Source organism: Leguminivora glycinivorella, chromosome 6 (assembly GCF_023078275.1).
Source record: "Leguminivora glycinivorella isolate SPB_JAAS2020 chromosome 6, LegGlyc_1.1, whole genome shotgun sequence".
NCBI classification, from domain to species: domain Eukaryota; kingdom Metazoa; phylum Arthropoda; class Insecta; order Lepidoptera; family Tortricidae; genus Leguminivora; species Leguminivora glycinivorella.
The window spans coordinates 15,062,714-15,081,159 of NC_062976.1; the positions used below are offsets into that span (position 1 = coordinate 15,062,714).

General features: G+C 37.4%; 1 protein-coding gene across 1 annotated transcript; it reads left to right on the plus strand.

Moving 5' to 3' along the window:
• Positions 1 to 4,350: 4,350 nt before the first annotated feature.
• LOC125227139 (aromatic-L-amino-acid decarboxylase-like) lies at positions 4,351 to 18,331 on the plus strand. Its single transcript, XM_048131361.1, has 5 exons — positions 4,351 to 4,602; positions 15,582 to 15,702; positions 15,987 to 16,100; positions 16,480 to 16,599; positions 16,904 to 18,331. Exons 1-5 carry the CDS (start codon positions 4,523 to 4,525, stop codon positions 17,969 to 17,971), a joined length of 1,503 nt encoding a protein of 500 aa, XP_047987318.1. The 5' UTR covers positions 4,351 to 4,522; the 3' UTR covers positions 17,972 to 18,331.
• Positions 18,332 to 18,446: the final 115 nt, after the last annotated feature.

Genomic DNA, 18,446 nt, shown 5'->3' on the forward strand with positions numbered 1-18,446 from the left:
CTTGTAATACAAGGCTTGTACCTTTCGAGAAACGGGCCACTGGTCAAGATACTCAAGTTATCTCTTTTTCTGTCGTTCTCCCGTTGCGTGTCTCTCGCCACGGAGCGTCAACGATTGTTATTTTGGCTAAAGAGCCCGCTGCCTTTAAATCTCAGGGTACGTAGCCGAATGGCGCAAACGCTCGTAGATATCTATCTCTATCGCTCTTGCGTATTGGCGGAACAGAGCCAGAGTCTGGCTAGTCCTGAAATATGAGGTATGAGCACTGAAGCTTACCTAGGTGAATAATGGTGAGGCTCTCCGAGCCAAGAATCGGGGGAGGGCGGGAAGTCAGGATTAGCGATGAAAAAAGCCGGAAAATTCCCGGTTTTTTTCCATTTCACTTGTTTTTTTCAGAAATTTATAGAAAGAAACCGCGAAACTTTCGGCTCGTATTTTTCGGAAAAAAACGATTTAAACCGAAAAAAACGAATTGAAAAAAACCGAATGCAGTTTTCAATTTAAAAATTTCAGTTAAAAAGTATTTACTTGACTTTTTAAAGGTTTTGAAACCTTTACACATTGCTTTTTACTACTGACGGGTATTTGATGGCTGAATTCGCCGAGTATGCAGAGAGCAAAAGAAGGCTTTTGGGCAAATGAAGTTATTTGGCGGCCTGTCATGAACATAACCCCACTGAGTTGGTGGAAAGGGTTATGTTCTACCAAACTGCTGTCAAATATTGCAGTTAGATTGCTCAGTATTCCTCCATCGTCCGCCGCAACTGAGAGAAATTGGTCATTGTTTGGACGGACACCAGAGACAGAAATCGGCTATTGCCAAAGCGTCTTAATCTAGACAAGCGGTAGCGTGTCAAGCCAAGTTCAAGTAACAGAACTGGCGAGCAGCACCGTGTGTTATATTACACGAACCATTTGGAGCCACTTTTGACCCCCTCATAACTCAAAAACTATTTTACATAAACGTGTCAAATTTGGCTCATATATTGAGACATGCGAGATAGACATATTAATTAATAAGCGTTCTCTAGTGGTTGTTCACTTCGACGAAAAAGTCGTCGAAGTGAACAACCAAGGCATTTATCATATTATTGAACTTGGCTCTCATTTCACATTTACGTTTTTGATGGGATAAATTAATCTTTATTCGGGCGAATTTGCACCTACAAACGGACTACACCGACCACATGGAGGAAGAAATAACTGAAGTATATGATGAGAGTGACAGTGATTTGAGTGACTAAATAAATACTTATTTTAATAATGTGCTCGTTTTTTTCCTAAAAAACCCGAAAAAAACCGAAAAAAAACGAAAATTTCATAAACTCCTGAAAAAAACATTTGATTTTTTCCGGTTTTTTCAACGCTAAGCCAGACTACCTTTCGCGGCGTTTCGTTTTCGTTTATAGTCGTAGAAATGGCATTCGTCTACGGGGCAGGAAGGAAGCGATATTTCCCATATAGAAGTGTCACTGTTAGAGCGCATCGCATCGGAAGGCGCGACGCCGGTGCCGGCACCGCGGGCTGCCCTTGACCGCTGAAGATACGCTTCGGCAGCCGCGAACGCTGCATAACATTTATCACTATTACTATGGGGAATATTACGGGAACTTTCTACCGTTAGAATACAGCACTATTAGTACTATTACACATAAAGTAACTTAAACATGCCATGCGTTATACATTATACAATTTATATAGTTACGGAATTAAAAAGTTTTTACTACTGAAGTTTTGCCCATGGTGACTCGATAATAATTTTTCGCATGACTTCAATTGAAGAGTGACTTTTCAAAAGGACTTATTTCTATAAATCGTCAAGGTTTATTTCTCTAGGAAGACATAGATACAAATAACCTCTGTTAAGTCCTGTAGAAAAGACACTCCTATCCTATGTGATGTAGGCGATAGTATTTCTTTTTTTTTCCTCAATTGCTAAGAGTAGTGTTTAGCTTCATGTGCTCTGCCTACCCCTTTTGGGAATAGGCACAGTTTATAAGAAGTGAACGCGAGTTTACCTACGTATATTTGTGATATTGATGTTTAGACATACATCAAATTATATGCAGGCAATATGAACTTCACATAAAATTACAGACAATAATATGACCTACAGTAAAAAGTTCACTATCCCTGAAATGTCTAATTATGGCAATTGTCAGAAATCCACGGAACTAAAGATCATATTAGGTAGTTAGGTAGGCATCAACAAGTTGAGAAATGAATAATTTACGTCACACTAAGTTGCGTGATGTAGTTTTTCATGATGTACCCGTACAAGTAGGAAGGTAAGGCTCATGATGAGCATGACAACTCAAGGCTCAGTGATGTTTTGTCTTTCTTTCATGTTTGGTCTATTCTATAATAAACTATGTCATTTTCCCCCCACTAGCTCGGAAACACGTGTTTTGTCCTGTAATACCAGCGGGTAAAAACTCATTTTATCCACTAGTGGATAAAGATTTGACCTTGAAAAGACGCAAATTTTCTGCTCTAAAATTGATAAAAGTGGGTTAATCTAGTGATGAAGATGTTTTACCACCTGTGGAACTACTGGAAGCAGTGATAAACGCGTTTTTTGCGTTGTACTTTCCTCGCTATAGTGAGGGGAAAAGTTTTGTGTTACACCAGGGGCGGCTCGCTCCGCGATTCTATCGCCGCGCTACAAGTACATGCTGGCGGCCGCGAGTTCGCGGCCTAATCAGGGTTGGCGCGCGTTCTCACGGAACGCACGTTCGCACTTTCTATTGTTCGCACTTTACGTCGCGAGTTTTTTTAAAGTTTTATATGCGATATCCGAGTGTGAATGGCTAATAGTGCTTAGTTAAATAGACATCGTGAATATAATAGGACAATCTTCCACAGCTCTACTATTGATTAGGTCCCAGGGAAATCTTCAATAAGGCTTGTGACCTAGGAAGTACCCAAGACTGGAATATAATAGTATAACATTTAAGTATTAATTCGTTTTAATCCATAGGCATAGGCAACCCTATCGTCCGACGCTGCGCACGTGCGGCTCGTTTCTTTGTTAGAATTTTGTAGGCATATAAAAGGCGGCATTTCGTGAACATCAAAGCAGTGGGCCTTCTGTACTTGTACTATTATTTATTCTGTGGTTACACACGAGTGCAAATGTATTTTACTTCTCGTGTATTGAAAAACTCGGCGTTAAAATACAACTTTGCCCCCTTGTATAACAAATACTAACTATTATAGCACATACATATAACCTATGGTGCTACTTTACCGCACATTACGTAACTAAAGCCTGACCACGTAGCCGAATGGCACAAATGCTCACGAAACGAAACGCTCGTAGATGTCTATCTCTATCGCTCTTGCGTATTGGCGCGACAGAGCCAGAGTCTACCTTTGGCGGCGTTTCGTTTTCGTTTCGCGTCGTAGAAATGCCATTCGGCTACGGGGCCACAAATATATGACTATTGTCAAGAGGGCTCTGTTATTCTGATGTATGGGGTGACAGTTCTGCATTTAGTATGAAGAAAATAGTTCTAATGAAATTCCGCGAGATGGCGCGTGGTCATATATTATATTTCCTGGCTTTATGTCAACAATTTCATAATTTTTCGCATTTGTATCAGTGTGTGATTTTTCTTCAACATTTACTTACTGTAGCAATAATCATTTATCATTATTACAGGTTGGCTGAGAGTTATTAGAAGTCTAGCGACTTCTAATTGTTCTAAGTCAGCGATGTTATGTCTGGAGATAAATAAGTATAATGACTCAATAGTTTTGTCATTGATAACAATAAAAAATAAATAATGATAGGTAGGTAATTAATCGTCTTAACACGTCACAAAGAGACCACAACACTTAATCCATTAAATACTTAGGTACTAAATATTAGAATATAACCTAACAGCAACTACCTATAATATGGTCCAAAATGGACTTGAATATCTTCGTTCAGATGTGTTTTAAACCCCCATCTGCTGCAACCCCCTCTACCGTCCTAGCTACTTACTATACACCCATGGTATCTAAGCCAAAACTTCTGACCTTCCAAAATACAATAGCAGTTCGTATTTAGTTGTAAGCACTACAAGGAGGCAAGCAAACGATTAAGATAAGTCGCGCGCACCTTAACCTGGCCTGTAGCCAGAATACAGTCGCTTACGCTCCGTGGCTAACGACAAGGAATTGGCACGCACCAATATGGGAGAGCGATAGAGAGAGATAACTTCATTACACTACGGCGCATCAAAGATTGCACTCTTGGCTACAGGCCCGGTGCGAGAACTCGCGATTCTCATAGTAGAAAGCTTATTGCTCGTGCGCATATAAATCCAACTCTCAGGCTTCGAGACACCATTGTCACGCAGATCGCCAACTTGGCAAGTCTTAATTAACTTGGTTGATTAAATCTTGCTCATCGGACGTAACGACTTAACCGTTTTATCTTCGGCTTTTAAATTGAATTCAACAAGAAGCTAGTTATTTTTTTATTCAAGATTGTTAATTATAATTTGAGGCGATAGTGTTTGTGTTTAAAAAAATGAATTCTACGGAGTTTCGGGAGTTCGGGAAGGCGGCAATCGATCTTATGGCGGATTACTACGATTCCATCCGAACAAGGTAGGTAACAACAAAGTAGGACTATTCAAATATGCTCAAAAATTAAGGATAGGTATATTTTATTAACTTAAGACGATACAGCAGGGGTCAATTCTCCATACAAACGCTCTCGACTATTTCCTCCCTGGATTTTGAAGATAGAGCACTGATTTTTTCAACACAGATTATTATTATTTTTTCATCACATTTGCTGTTTAAAGGTCTCATTGCGTCTACGTGTACTGAAGAATAATGTACTATTTTATTCCCAAGGGAATAATGGATTTAGTTTTAAAAATTAATACAATCCGTCCAATACTTCAGGCAAAGGATGTTTCAATCAGCCAAGGATTTTATTTTTGCACAGCTAAAATTTGACTATTAAGCTATAAAAAAAAATTATATGGTATGCAAAATACATTTTATTTATGTTTTACAATTATTTCAGTGTGTTTTACATTTATTATGTAAATTTCCAAAAACGGCCTTATGGCGCAAAAAAGGTGTGGTATTCAAAATTGCTAACAATTAGCCAAAAATACTAAACGGTCCGACATAGATTCCGTCCGCAAAAAATAAATAATAATAATAATAATAGATAATTTCATTGTTATTCAGATTCTCAAATTTCGTTACGATTGATAAGTTTTGAAGGAGGAAACAGTCGGGAGCGAAAACTCGATTTTAAAGATTTTTTCGCAATATATTTTAACTGAGTTGTTCTGAATGGACATTTGTTTTCGATAAATCTAGTTAATAACACTAGCATATTTAACTAAAATTCCCAAATTGAAAAGGGGGCTCCTTTCCATTTTAGCATTTTTGCTCCTGTAGCGTCTTAATACACATGTAGGAAATGTGAAAAATCTTTTCTATTAAGAAAATCACCCAGTTACAGAGTTGAAGTATGTATAGACGATAGTTCATGTTCAGCTACCTAGGCGCATTTGGGTTGCACTGGTGGATGTTCTGTTGACTAGGTACTCTTTGATTAGAGTCCTTGAAAATTGAAACAAAATAAATAAGAGCAAAACCAGAAACATAATTAATATATTATAGGTAGGCTAGGCTAGTTGGTTATACGTAACCACTTACGAAAAAACTTATTACGGGTCATCTCAGATGTATGTTTCCATTTAAACAGGTGATCGATATTAGAGACCTTGTTTCTATAGGGCTTTTTCTAGCATTAAAGATATTTATGTTTTTATAAGTACCTGCGTAGTTATACTAATTATTTCTTAGTACAGTCTCAGTGACCGACATTTAAGATTTCGTATTTTTTTTTTTATCAAAAGAACTTCGTTATCGTCTAATTAAAAATTTAATATACCTTCTACCTAAAATTTGTTATAACGGTCTTTGCTAGCCTCAATTAAATGTATATTTTTAGTGTACCCCTTAAAAAACCCTATACTGAACTATTACATATATTTACAAGAACGTGTTATAACACGTTAATATATTGTCACTACTTTTAAAAAAACTTGTATCTTCGTCTGTCAATGAAAAGAAAATTGTAGTAAGTATGTATGGAATGCTTGTAGACTTACTGCGTTTTAACTTTGAGGAACATCGTGAGATACGAGATTTTTTAAAAGTAGTGACGATATATTATTATAAATGGGAAAGTGTGTGTCTGTTTGTTGACACGATGAATTGGCACGATTTTTTAAGTGGAGATAGTTGAAGGGATGGAGAGTGACATAGGCTACTTTTTGTCTCTTTCTAACGCGAGCGAAGCCGCGGTAAAAATAAGATAAGTGCAGCGAGGTTACATTTTGTTTTTCAACTTAAAATAAGTATCTCTTTATTCGGTACAGAATGCAAATATTGCAAATTTAAATGCAAACTAGCTCAGAACAGAACCTACTGTCTCAGATTAAATTTAAGTTTATACCTACTGTAACGTACTTTTAAATATCATAAACTAGCTTTTACCCGCGGCTTCGCCCGCGTAATAAAAGTATTCATTAAGATTTTTATTTGGATCCGTAGGGACCATAGGTTTCTCTGTAGGTATATTTATCTGCGATTATTTCGATTGCACATAATACTTTTGCTTGCAATGATTGTAGAAATATTACACATCGACCACAGCGTAGGTAATTCTATATACGCTGGGGAAACCTAAAACATCCCACATAGCCCGTATTTCGACACTATGATCGGTGGGTAAAAAGTACTTTTTCTATTATCCCTTACAATTTTTTACATTTTGCTTATACTTATCGCAAACGTAATCTTCAAGCAAGCAAACAACGATCGTCTTAGAGCACATTGATTGTAAGAGACCGCCGACCGATTATCCGTATCCCGCTAACGATACCCATATTATCCGTATCCGTATCGCTATCGCTATCGCTATCGCTATCGCTATCCCTATCGCTATCCCTATCGCTATCCCTATCGCTTTCCCTATCGCTATCCCTATCCCTATCCCTTATCAAGATGTTTAATGATAAGTATAACACTTTAAGTTCTCGCGCTTTGTACACATTATATTTAAAGTCACATACAGGTCGAACGCGATTAATTAACATTATTTTTACCTTTTTTCCCAACGTTTCGGCCAGGTTGCACTGGCCGTGGTCGCGGAAGACTGACGTCCCAGCAAAATGTCACCGGAGATGTAAACAACACAAAACTACCCGATATTAATTTATATAAATGTTCGGGGTAGACAAATAAATATAATCTACCCGCTTTTAGTTAATGTTTATTTCCCACCATGTTTATTTTAAAGGTAAAAATAATGTTAATTAATCGCGTTCGACCTGTATATGACTTTAAATATATGTTTAATGATTTCTTATCAAGTGCTAAAACATAAAGTTTCATGGTTTTATCATTTAAAATTAAGAAATCCCATACAAACTTTCAACCTCTTTTTCAACCCCTTCATCCCTTTTTTTCGAAATAAAAAGTAGCCTATGTTCTGTCTCAGGGTCTAAAGATTGTCTGTTCCAAATTTCATCAAAATCCGTTGCGTGGTTTAAGCGGGAAAGCGTAACAGACAGACAGACAGACAGACAGACAGACAGACAGACAGACAGACAGACAGACAGACAGAGTTACTTTCGCATTTATAATATTAGTATGGATAGCAATTGTCAATTTTGTATAGACCACAGAGATATTACAGTCAGGCGCTTGTACCTATTTCGTTCTCATATTGAGCGATTTTTAAAGATAAATAATTACTTAGTATAATTATTAATTACATTAATTACCGTATGATCACGGAATTGAAACGGGATAATTTTTACAAAAAAATATTTATTGTATTAGCACTTAACAAATACAAAAATAGTATTAAGTACCTATCTTTTAAATTTATAATGATCCGAAAACTTATCTCCACTCCATAATAAAATTATAACATTGCGTGCTTTCTAAAATCCGACATTTACTACTCGTAGATTATAGACAAATCGATAGGGAGATGTTTCTTGTTACAGAAAATCTAGACTACTTCTCAACCTGAAAGAACAACATAAGTGTCGCTACCCCTCTCCTAGCCGCCTACGGTACATTTACAAGTCCGTAAAGGAGAAGGATGGCAACTTATTTGTGTGTGTATGGTCAATATATATAATGACCACCAAACAGAATGCATGGTATACATACCTGACTTCTCTATAGATGATTCATCATCCACGCTCACGCTGTCCCAACCTTCTCGGGGGCAGGTGAGCCTCTAATCTGCTTCGCTTGCTTTATGTTACGGCGGCTGATTGTCACTCCGTGATCTGTGGGTTTTAAGTGCTCATGAATATGGTATTCTCCTAACAACCGTCCCTAGAGCATACATCATCGTCATACTACTCATACTAAGGATTGATCTTATTCAACCAGACAGGGTACACCAAATACAATGTCCTCGGACGCCTACACGCCCAAGTGGATAGTCGAGACGTACCGCTACACTACGGCACGTCTGTCTGTAGCTCGGCGGGTGTGAGGACGTGCTGAACTGTCAACACCCTCGTACCTATCATACCGACTACTCTGGAGAACTCGTCTTCCAGGATTGAGAACAGTGAGGGCCGTCGGCGTACCTCTCGACCCCCGGCGACCTCGTCTTTCCGGGCTGAGCTAGGTACGCTGCCGACGTGCCCCTCGACCCCCGGCGACCTCGTCTCTCCGGGCTGAGCTGAGCACGCCGCGGACTCGCACCTCACCCTCTGGCGATCTAGTCTTACCAGGATTGAGAACAGTGAGCCGTCGACGTACCTCTCGACCCCCGGCGACCTCGTCTTTCCGGGCTGAGCTAGGTACGCCGCCGACGTGCCCCTCGACCCCCGGCGACCTCGTCTCTCCGGGCTGAGCTGAGCACGCCGCGGTCTCACCAGGATTGAGCATGCATGCTTACTCTAAGTGTGTCTACCTGTCACTTACCGGCACCTTTAGCGTGCCTTGTCTGCTCGCGCCTCTGGAGAACTAGTCTTCCAGGATTGAGTACCATACTTACTATTTAGATAGACAACTTGGCACCTAGTGGCACCTTTAGTGCGCCTTGTCTGTTACTAAGATAATCGAGGTAATAGCCTTTAGTTAGATATGGAAACAATTGTAAGAGATACCATTACACCACTGCGAGCCACCAAGTATAAATAAATACTTAGCTTTAGTCGTCTCTGCAATATCTGGATAGCACGTGGATCACTTCACTGTGTGTTACACTTTTAAGTACTGGCGCGTTTCTCGCGCCTCGTGGAATGTCTACGTGGCACGTAGTTTGACAACTTTGAGATACTTACTATGGCTCCACCCAGAGGGCGCCGCCAGTGTTGCCGCAGGGGAATATTCTTGGGGCTCTACAGTTTCGCTTGGTCGCGACAATAAGTACCTACTTAAAATTGCAAACGGGACTTATAGTCATACTACTTATGAAAAAAAAGCTGCACTTTTGGATGGAAGCAAGCCGCTTTGCATGGTGATAGTAGACATCATAGTAAACGATTTTTTCCGAGGATATCGAAATTTCATCCCTTAGGAAGCCGAGCGTAGCGAGGTGTTTTATGAAAATGAAAAAAATTCTATCTTTTTATTGTATCGTCCGATTTTGACAAAACGTATCTCAAATGAAAGGTATTGATTTGTGTAATTTAAAAAAAAATACAAAGAAAAAAAATTTGAAAGAGAAGTAAGAAAAAATAAAAAAAGTAAATTTACGTCTCGCACTGAAAATTGGAATTAGTACATTACGATACAAGTACAGAACTTGCGGTGCTAGTCTTGTAAAAAAACCGGCCAAGTGCGAGCCGGACTCGCCCACCGAAGGTTCCGTACAAACTTTCAATAGTTGATTCATCAATTGTTATTCATATTCTACTATAAATCCCTCTAGACTCAATTTCCCACATAACAAGTAATATTTAATACCTATACAATTTTATTATTAGACAACGTCCAAAGAAAATCAAGACTATTAGACTTCAATAGTTTACGTTACAACATCGTCGTCAGGACGCTCCTGATCCTGATCCGACTCCATTATATCAGGAAAAACGCGATGTAGGAAATGAGCGTTCAACGTACAGCGACATCTATCGGCAAATTGAGTAAACATTAGTGCGCGAGCTTAAAGTATGAAAGATGATATTTATGGGATAATTACTTATTGCGTGAACAGATTTTAACCATTTTTACGATACATTTTCCTTCAAAAAACGAAACGAAAAATAGTTTTGACCTAGTAACTTGACATTTACAGTTGGCCCCATTTGGCCCCCCTTTCGTTTTGACCATTTTCTATAATAAATATTAATAAATAAAAAAAATAGGTACTTTCAATTTAGTGAGGTTCACGATGTTCATAAATATTCCAAATTTTAAAGCGATCGCTTAAGTAGTTCTCGAGATATTTAGTAATGTGACAGACAGACAGACAGGGACAGAGCGACCATAAAGTTCCTTTTGTACCTTTTTGGTACGGAACCCTAAAAATCAGAGACCACTGAAACGTATCATCCTATATCATATATCAATATGAGCCTAATAGCCTAGGAACCATCCGGTCTTGCTACTACTGGGAAAATAACTTAATTCTAAAACAGTACTTTTTATGTCACCAAAAATTAAGTTTGGTAATTTGAAATAGTTTTTTTAGTTAAGCCACCAAAATTTGTGACAAAAAACGTATAATAGAATAAAAAAAATATTATTTTAATTCACTAAAAATCAGGCGAAAATGGAATCAGGACTTTTGTTTTAAATTCGACTACTTTAATTTATGACCTTTATAACACATTAAGAAACCACCTATTTTTGTGAATGATACTTCGTAGTAGCAAAACGCGGACTAATTAAATCAGTTATGACACAAGCAATAAAAGGACAAGTGAAGTTATGGTTGTTTTGTATATACATTATGTGTTGAAACACTATGAAAACTGAAACCACCCCAAAAACAAGACGGATGTTCAATATTTTACTAGCTCGGAATAACATTCACGGCAAAAATTACATAAGCAAAAAAATTGGAACAGACTTTTCGTTAGGATCATAATAAAGAAGAATAAAAATTAATCCACCTTTAAATGCTCGCCAAGAAGCGCTAAAACCACATACGTACGTACTGAAATAAGTATTTTCATATTCTTCTTACCTACAAACTCTCTACCATTGACGATGTAATTTCCTACATTATTTCAAAAGTGACTCATGTGTTCAACCGCATTTTCATTACATCATGGTATAATAATATATTTCGTCGCCACTACTATCGCTTAAATAGCTCAGGTTGTACTAGCGTAACGTAAAATGACGGACGGTCCTGATGTCGTGGGTTCGATCCCCGGCAGTCGAAATGAACTTTTTTTGGTTTTTATTTTATTTTTCTTTTACCGCCTTTTTACCCCCTTTATTTAAAATATTGTTTTTTTGTTGTATATAACATTTTATTTAATGCTGTGAGTAATTTAGGTACAGTCAAGATATTTAATTCCCTAGCCATTTTAAAATGTTTTTGACACATGTAATGCAATAAGGTCGAAAACTGTATTTCAGTATTAGTATTGATTGAAGTTAACCTAAGGTTCAACATCGTTCCTCCCCGCAACCGCAATACTCTGTCATAGCACAGATCAAATAATACTAGTCTTAGCTAACCATCGCTAGACGTTATGCCATTGAAATAAGGATTACAAATGTACAGTGACAGTTGTCCGGTATGACTCATAGATTTATATATTATTAAGCTAGATTGAGTTGTTAGGCCAAAAAGTGTGTCCACATGAGAGGGTAAAGTTGGGGCTGGTGTCCCTCTCGCACTTATTGCCACTGTCAAAATTATTTTAATGACGTCATCACTGTCATTATTTGGGGATACCAGTCAATATTCAAAGTTACTACCAAATCTACTAATACCGAATTAAAGGTTTTTTTTAATTGCGCAAATCTTTGGTTTTATGGCTTCATAATAATGACTTACCAATTCGCTACAAGGTATTAATATCCTTGCCTCGATATAATACAAAAATCATTTAAGAAGTTTATTAACTTAGTTATCATACAGGTAAAAACACTACTACTATAGTAATCTCTTTAACACTGGTCACACGTGCGAGAGGGACACCAGCCCCAACTTTGACCCTCTCATGTGGATACACTTTTACTATCCTAATAAGAACGTTTTTCTGCACCGGTGATAAAGTTCAATTTATTATGGCAAAAAAAGTGTGAGCTCAGTCCCTATTGAAAGTCCATGGTATGACTCAATGAAAAATTGGCTAAATAGTAATCGGAAAACAAGCAAAAAGGGTAGAATATATTTCTATAAGTTATTTCGTTGGATTACATTACAAAATTAATGTATAATACATTATAATACTCGTTTTAATTGTATAGATTTAAATAAATAATTTTATTAGTTCAAATTAATGACCGTCAAGGAACAAAAACTAATTGAGTCGCTATTAGACCGTTTTCACATTATCCGATTCGATAACGGATGTCGGAAGGATATCAATAGATGAATCCAAGATTCCGCCTGTAATGTATGGGATATCGGTCCGACATCCGATATCGGATCGGATAATGCGAAAAAGGTCTACATTTTACACTTTTGAAAACCAAGATTAATTAGAGTCAGTTGTATGGTCGGTATGTAGTGTAAATAAAAAGTCGAAAAGTAGTAGGTTCTTTCTATACTTTTTGCTATGTATTTTATATTTCAATAGGCAGGCTTCTGTACCCATATTACAGTACTTTCAATATATGCTATCCTATAATTAAATTCGGACACCCGCGTAGACACTTCTAATATTATTTGAATGGCATTACCAACATTAAATCTCCTTTTGAAAATAAATTTTAAAGAATATCCCACTATCAGATCAGAGCCACTGGTATTTAATTTAAAACAAATGCCTATAATAAATAAATCCGATTAACCTTTGGGTTGTCTGCTGTCGAATTTAATTATTTTCATAGAAAATATTTTAATTTGTATCCTTCCAGCTCGAGATTCTTGGAAGCCCTGTAAATTTTTCTTTGTGACAACAAGATATGACATGTCAGGAAATTTACACATACATACATTACATACATTTATTGTAATAAACGTAGTACAAGTGACCAAGATAAAGATGATACAGTAGGGTATTTTTAAAGTTTATGTAATGAAGAAGTAAAATTGCGGCCTTTTTTAGGTATTTCTATTTATGGAATAAATTGGAAATATCTAATACCTACATACTTATTATATATTGGTAGCGGCTCCATTCGTTCAATATTCGTTCGCAATTCATTTTGGCATTTAAGTCATTTGAGCATATTATGACAAAAGGTATTTTGATAAAGAGTTTTTAGTGTGTCGCAGTTCCATTTGCAATTTTGATACTTAGGTCTTTATACACTAAGTTGGTTATGGCATGTCCGATTTTTTCCTAAGCAGATAAGAAGTTAACGTTATTAGCATCAACAAGAATGTTATAAATGCAATTTAGACCCAGATTTTTAAAACATTTTTGTTATGAATTGTGCGTCCTTGTATTTAATGTCATTGCAGTAGCTTATACTTATCAACTTATAATATAAATAAAACATAAAAAAAATGAATTAAAGAAGCTGTAATATCTACGACCTACGTATGCGACGACTCAGATATGAACCCGTGACCTGTGGCTTGTAAGTCTAACGATAATCGCCGGGACTATACCTGGCCGTGACATATGGGTCGAAATTAGACTTTGCATAGCTTTCGCGTTTGTAACAAACGTTGCTTCAACGATTCTGAAGAATGGAAGAATACATTTCACAAGATGACGGAGATCTGTCAAATGGTAGACGAGAAAAACGTGAGATAGATGTATGTACTGACAAGTATATACTCTTTTCGACGACTGTCAAATCGCATGCCTAAAATAAATATGTAATTTTTTAAATTACTTTGGACTTTATTATCGGTGGGAAACGTCTGTTTTTAATCTACCTAAAATATTACTTATGTAGAAATAGGCATGTAATGAGGAGGAACACTCAAAGGATACGACAGATGGCGCCACCCTATTAGTCCGTGAGACGTGAGAGCGAGAAGCTGATAATTATGTTTTTTTCTCTCTCTCTCACATATGAATGACAGTGACATGCCTAGACTCTTGCATAGGCGCCGCCTGGCGGGGTAAAATGTCAGTGTGCCTTAACAAACAAACAAACGTTAATGTGTAATAGAAGAACAGAATAAATAGCATGCGACACGGCTCATCACCTACTCTCGGCCCAGCTCCACTGGCGTGGTGGTTTGCCATATGGATTCCTAAATGTAAGACACTAAGGTCCAAACCAAACCACGCAAAAAATGTAAATATATTATTAAATTAAAGTATTAAATAAAGGTCAAACTTATTGGGTGGATTATCATGCTGTTAATATTGTTAAATAGGGACAGTAAAAGTCAACCTCGTACTATTATCTGTTCCTAATTTGCCCGGTCAAATATTTAGATTTTTTATTTCCATATAAATATATTGGTGGTTTTTATATGCTAAATATCTGAAATATTATGTGCTATTCATTTCTGCTTAAAAATATCTGTTGTTATATTTGCTCTAGAGCACGTTAGAAAAAATTCAAAAATAAGAACGATATAATTTTCCATTTTAATTTTTCACGGTTAGCTCTTAGGCACCTATTACCAATACTAAATTACCTCACTGCATAAATTTCAACACCTGGGCTGTGCTAATCATCCGAGGCACGAAAGATTCAGACAATTTTATCTTATTATGCGTCTAATTGTCTACAAACCTGACATTAGCCATGTTAATTAGTACGCGATGGTAGGCAAATACCTAAAAACGGATGCACAATTTTCCTCCTATTGTTTGAGCCGTACAAACCGCTTTTTGCTGTGAAGTCCAGTACTTTCAGCAGAATCAATAATAAAATGATTATAGGCCCCAGTCATTGTCCGCAGATATTACGTCCATTCTTACATTGTTATCTAAGAGGTCAAAGTTGTTTGTGTAGATTTCCTGTAGTATTTTAAATTGGAACTTACCATACGGCTGAAATGCTTGATTCATATTTTATAAACATCTAAAATTTCATCTGGATGCGATATGTACCGGGTGTAAGGGTCGATCTCATTATTTAGGTTTATTTGAATTATAATCATACCTACCTGTAGTAAATTCGAGGTTAAGTAAGTACTATTCAGCGTTGATTGGGTCCGGTGTAAGAATAGACCAGGTAACAATCGTTCGAGGTTTGCGTTGATTGATTTCTTGAATAAAAATCCGTTTCTTATAGGAAAATATTTTTTTTTCCATATTTTAATCCATATTGTTTAAAACCCCCGACGCAAAAACGACGGGGTGTTATAAGTTTGACGTGTCTGTCTTTATGTTTGACGTGTCTGACTGCCTGTGTGTGTGTCTGTCTGTGGCATCGTAGCTCGCGAATGGATGAACCGATTTATATTTCGTTTTTTTTTTCGTTTGAAAGCTGGATTAGTCGGGAGTGTTCTTAGCATAAATTTTAATTTTTTTCAGGGATGTGCTGCCATCGGTTGAACCAGGATATCTATTAAAAATGCTGCCCGAAAACGCTCCTGAAGAGCCAGAAAACTGGAAAGATGTCCTAAAAGACTTCAATGAAGCAATAATGCCAGGCGTCTGTATTTTTTTACTCTCACTTTTAAAATGTTAAGAATCGTCATTTAAATATTTAACTATCTTCGAATCGATAAAATAGATTGTATTTCGAAAACGGATATTATCTGCCGTGTGTGATTTTTGGACCATGTGGGAAATGATGTTTTCCTGGATATTTTTCACGTCCTATACAAATCATTAAACGCCTATAAGACTTTAATGAGCAAATATTTTTAGGTTCGCAATTTCCTTCACTGAGCATGATATGTGGCTAACATAACAGGTTTTTTTTTTGTATTGTAGATAACCCATTGGCACTCACCCCAGTTCCACGCCTTCTACCCTACAGCTGTATCATACCCCGGCATCGTTGGAGGCCTGCTCAGCGACAGTCTTGCTGTCATCGGATTCAGTTGGGTTAGTTAAATCTTTAAAGACTAGTACATACTCCCCGAGTTACACACCATGCTCACAATTAATTTACCTCCGCCTGCTTGCAATAGCAATTCGGTGTGTGAGGGTGATGAAAAATCTTTTACTCTTAATAGCTACAGTTTTGCAATATAGCTACCTATACTATGTTCTGAACGGCAAAACGGAACTTTTGGCACACCTGGATTGGGTGATAGGTATAGGTGATGGATTGTCCAACGATTCCACTGTTTTAGATTTTACTCTTCCTCTATTTTGCCACAGTAAAGCTAGGTAGTTCACACGTAGACTATATTTATAGAACCTTAATAATATACATATGTCCATTGGTATTTTAGACATGATAAGTTCTATTCACTTTCAGATGTCAAGCCCCGCATGCACCGAACTGGAGGTGGTAACGATGAACTGGCTGGGCAAGCTGCTCGGGCTCCCGGAGGAGTTTCTCAACTGCTCTGACGGCCCTGGTGGTGGCGTCATTCAGGTACGCAACTCTGTATAAACTAGTCTAATTATTGTAATGTATGTGACCCCTTTAACACGATTAAGTTTCTAACTATCCTATCAAATCTTGAACATGACGGATGGATTAAATGGGGAGACAACCGGAAATCATACCTTTTGATTACAAACACCTAGCATTTGACTTCAAAGGACTTTAGCCTATCACCCACAAATAAATCTCTAATCATGGACTAATAAACATACCATGTGTGTGCCAATGCCAAAAAATTGACTCATCGCAAATTTCCGACATTCCCTTTTGCTCAACTTTACCTTTTTCACAGGGCTCAGCTAGTGAGGCAACTTTAGTCGGATTACTCGTTGCTAAAAACAAAACCGTGCACAGACTCATGGCAAACGATCCCAGCCTCGAGGAAGGCGAAATCAACGCTAAGCTCGTCGCCTACACGTCGGACCAATGCAACTCATCGGTTGAAAAATCCGGATTACTCGGCTCCATGAAAATGCGATTACTTAAATCTGACGCAGACGGAAGACTGCGTGGAGAGACACTTAAAAATGCATTTGAGGAGGACATTGCCCAAGGACTAATACCATGCTATGTTATTGCCAATCTTGGCACGACAGGCACATGCGCCTTCGACCCCTTATACGAACTTGGACCAGTGTGCAAGGACGCGAATGTATGGCTACATGTCGACGCCGCCTACGCAGGTTCAGCGTTCATTTGCCCCGAATACAGAGGACTAATGAAAGGAGTTGAATACGCAGATTCTTTCGACTTCAATCCACACAAGTGGATGCTTGTGAACTTCGATTGTTCCGCAATGTGGGTCAAAAACGGATACGATCTAATCAACACCTTCGACATTCAGCGTATTTATTTAGACGACGTTAAGACTAACATTAAAATACCTGACTATCGTCATTGGCAAATACCTCTGGGTAGACGATTCAGGGCTTTGAAATTGTGGACTGTTTTAAGAATATATGGCGCAGAAGGCATTAGGTCTCATCTTAGAAACCAGATCAGCCTTGCTCAACACTTTGCCAAGTTAGTTCGAGATGACGACCGGTTTTTGGTGGAGCCCGAGCCGTCAATGGGATTAGTGTGCTTCAGGCTTAAAGATGGTGACAGTGCAACACGCAAATTGTTAGAGAATTTAACAGAAAAGAAACAAATCTATATGGTGGCGGCAACCTACCGTGGCAGGTATATAATCCGGTTCGTAGTCTGTTCTCATTTAACGACGAGAGAAGACATTGACATCAGTTGGAAAATAATTAAACAGGAAGTTGACATGATCGTCTCGCCCAAGTTACACACCAAAACTCAAATCCCAGCATTAGGTCATATCGACATGAAGAGTTTATATGAAAAATCTAAGTAATTATACCTGCAAAATTATCAGAAATATTAGATAGATCCTAAATGAAAAATACCTATCTTACGATACCAACCTACATGTATAATAATGTATGATTGATATTCATTTTGCAAACATAGGTTTATATTTTTACTGCTTCAATTTGTAGTAGGAACGTAGTATTTGTACGTAAGTTATTCTTTCTAATAAGGGCACAAAATAGATTAGTTTATACCCCTAATATCTTAATGACTAAAATACTAATAGCGTTATTCATAAACGAGATACAAGGATCAATTAAATATTATTAGTTTGATTAAAATCTTGAACTACTGAAATGCCTTTTCTATTTGTATTAAAGGAATAAAAATAAAACATAACTAATTGAGGCTTGTAAAGTTGTATAAATAAGGTTTTTAGTATTTCATAAAACATAAAAATAATAAAGTGATTGTACATTACACATTGCATATTCATTTCCTGACCTCGGCTTCAGAAC

Coding starts and splice junctions, on each gene's coding strand:
- LOC125227139 (XM_048131361.1), top strand. CDS start 4,523: ATGAATTCTACGGAGTTTCGGGAGTTCGGGAAGGCGGCAATCGATCTT. Junction 16,101..16,479: donor CTGTCATCGGATTCAGTTGG/GTTAGTTAAATC, acceptor ATTCACTTTCAG/ATGTCAAGCCCCGCATGCAC. Junction 16,600..16,903: donor CTGGTGGTGGCGTCATTCAG/GTACGCAACTCT, acceptor CCTTTTTCACAG/GGCTCAGCTAGTGAGGCAAC.